Raw genomic sequence first — 3,151 nt, 5'->3', positions numbered from 1 at the left:
GATATACAAAAATTAAAATATAATAATTTCTTATTTAACAAATAAATATACAGGGTGTTAGTGAAATAACTTTCGTAAATTTAACTAACGATTAAGTACATCATTTTGAACCAAAAGTTCCTTACAACAGGGATCGAAAACCTAATAGTTAAAAAAAAAAAATGTCAAAGTTTGTAACCGAAAAGCTATGATAAGATTTAAAATTTGAATAAAATGTGGAAAAATGTATTTGAGACATGTTGGTTGTTTGATATGTTACAAAAAAACTGAAAATTATTCAACAATAACATTGTTAAAAGCAATTGAAAATTTAATTAACAACTTAACCCATTAACGCCCAAATTAATTTTTTTTCGAAAACTAAAAAACAAATATTATTTTTGAATTTTATTGGTCGACATTTATCTAAAAAAAATATTTGTTAAAATTTTTTTGTTTTAGTTTTTTTGGAAATTGCTGATCTATAAATAGATCGCTGGGCATATGGAGCACAGACGCTAAATGGAGATAAAGAGTTTTGTTTATTTTTTCTTATGATATTTGACAAAACAACCTGTACAAAGGGTAATATTACATTTGTTGCAAAATGTTTAAGGACGACTTTTGCACGAAGGATATTGACACCTCCTTTGATTTTTTCGCTTCTCCAGAAAATGGCCGACTTCGTCGAGCCTAACATTATCTGGAACATAAGTTTTTGATGTCGAAGGCAAGCTCAATGGTCTGCCTTTCATAACACTTCGTCCATGGCCCAACTTTAAGTATGAAATCGCAATTTCTCGTCTAAAGTCTTTTAGCGTGATCGAATTCTTCCCATTTACTCTTCTATACAATAGAAAAGAATTTATCATTGCCATGTCAATAATTCGCGTGAATAAACACCAGTACCATTTTTTACCACGAATGGCAATAGAATACTTCTCTAATAGCCAATCGTGGTGATCGACCCCTCCCATGTACTGGTTATAGTTAAAAATAATTCGGGGTTGTTGAATTGGCATTCGAGATTTAGTTTTGCCATTCCACCGAGTTACGGTAGCCATGGGAGTTATAGTGTCAAAATTTGAGGCGATTGACACACATTTATTGTCATTCCACTTGACAACTAATATTTTGTTTTCGGTATCAAATCTGAAATCATATGATCCACGTGGCAGTCTTTCCAGTTCTTTCGTAGGCTGAACAGGACAGCGGGCAGTTCGATTTTCTCTAATGGTGCCTGTGGCCCTAAATTTCATTTCTTTTAGCCTTACAAATAAAGCATGACTGCTAAAAAAATTGTCAAAGTAAATGCAGTAGCATTTTGGATTTTTCACCACTGACAACATGGATAGGATTACTCGGGTTCCTAGAGGTGTATTGGACTGATTGTCTTCTTTTCCAGCGTACGGTGAAAAAGAGAAGCAGTACCCATCTTCACCGCATAATGCCCACAGTTTATATCCAAATCGAATTGGTTTAGTTCTAATAAACTGCTTCATAGAGTGCCGACCATAATACCTCACCATCATCTCATCAATTGACAGGTTTTCCTGGAAAACTCCAAACTTTTTAAAATTTGTTTGCATTTTTTCCATCAGGGGTCTTATTTTAAAATATTTGTCAGTTCTATTGTCCAGAGCTTTTGTATTATCAGCAAAGTGAATAAGGGACTTAATTTCCAAATAAGCATTCCTGCTCAACGCATTTTTGACAATGGATTGGCCCAAGTCATCTTCATCAGACCAATAGTCTCTTTCAGACGGCAACGTGTGGTAGCCGCTGAATATGAGAAAACCAATAAATATTTTTATATTCTCCTTTCGAATTGACCATCCTTGCTTGTTTTTTTGGGTAGTGGCATATCGGATTGTTTCATTCCAGATGAGATCATAGATACCATCGTCAAAAAAATTTTCAAAAATTTCCAATGGTGATGCCTGATGCAATGCGCCTTTTAGATTATCTTCAATTCCACGACAATTATATTTGACTGGATCGGCATTATATTCAGGGTTTGCTTTGATCCAATTGGTGATGGGCTTCTGAAACTTTTCTCCTTTCATTTTCTTTTTAGGAACTAGAAGTGACAATGGTAAGTTATCCTCTTCATCGCTGTTGTTTTCCCTTTCATTGTGCTGTACTTCGACATAACCAGCAATGTCGGTAACGATAGGAATTCCAGTAGTTTCGTCATCTAATACTTCTTCATCCGTGAGTTCGTCGACGTCGGGTGGGAGTGCTAATATGTCACCTTCTATTTCTTCCGAATAGAAGTAATCTACAGCGTCTTGCAATTTTTTAAACACCGGGTTTGTGGTCATTTTTACTTCTATGTAAATTTATGGTATCATTAGTAAATATTAGTAAAAATTTAAATTAAATAATTATGAATAATATGTTAAATAATTATCTTATGATGAATATTTTAACTATTATCAAAATAATATTGGTTATTATGATATTTGTTATTACTTTGGCAAAAATTATTGACCAGCAGAAATTAGAGAAATATAGTCATGAAAGACCAGCGATCTATTTATAGATCATTGTGCAAAACCTTTCTCTAAACTACAAGATAGAAAAAAAATTGAAGAAATTTTTATATAATATGTATGATTTAACCTTTATAAACAATAATCTAAAATATAATCAACATACCTTATCAGGGTTCCAATATATACAATGATATAAGTTGATACGCAGTGTATAAAAAAAACTTTAAAAAGAGCGCTGAAATTAACTGAATGCCTAGGGTCACAGAATCTAAATAAAAGAATAAATGAAGGGTTTATAGCTTATCCTAATATTACCCTACCATAAAAGAGAGTGTTTGCTTCCGAAGTTGACGATTCAGCATCATTTATCTGGTGATCTATAAATAGATCGCTGGGCGCTAATGGGTTAAGCAGTTAAAAAAAAACGTAAGCGGCAATGCCGCATTGAACGTGAGCGAGGAAGAGAAGTTTGTTTTTGTTATGGTTGTTTTTTATGGCCCTTATGAGGGTCGCTCGCCCACTTTGCGGGTGAAGTGATAAGGCATTGGAATGCGCAGTAAACAGATTGACTAGTATCTCAATAGTACATGAATTATGTATTCATCTGCGTTATACTGTGGTCATCTGCATTTTATCCCTTTTTATATGTCATATGATCCTGGGCAAAGACGACT

General features: G+C 33.6%; 1 protein-coding gene across 1 annotated transcript; it reads right to left on the bottom strand.

Moving 5' to 3' along the window:
* Positions 1-590: 590 nt before the first annotated feature.
* LOC136416787 (piggyBac transposable element-derived protein 2-like) lies at positions 591-2,303 on the bottom strand. The gene has a single exon (XM_066402147.1). It carries the CDS (start codon positions 2,301-2,303, stop codon positions 591-593), a length of 1,713 nt encoding a protein of 570 aa, XP_066258244.1.
* Between the last annotated feature and the right edge of the window lie 848 nt (positions 2,304-3,151).

This window comes from Euwallacea similis, chromosome 25 (assembly GCF_039881205.1).
Source record: "Euwallacea similis isolate ESF13 chromosome 25, ESF131.1, whole genome shotgun sequence".
NCBI lineage: Eukaryota > Metazoa > Arthropoda > Insecta > Coleoptera > Curculionidae > Euwallacea > Euwallacea similis.
This window is presented reverse-complemented; position numbering and strand designations above follow the sequence as displayed.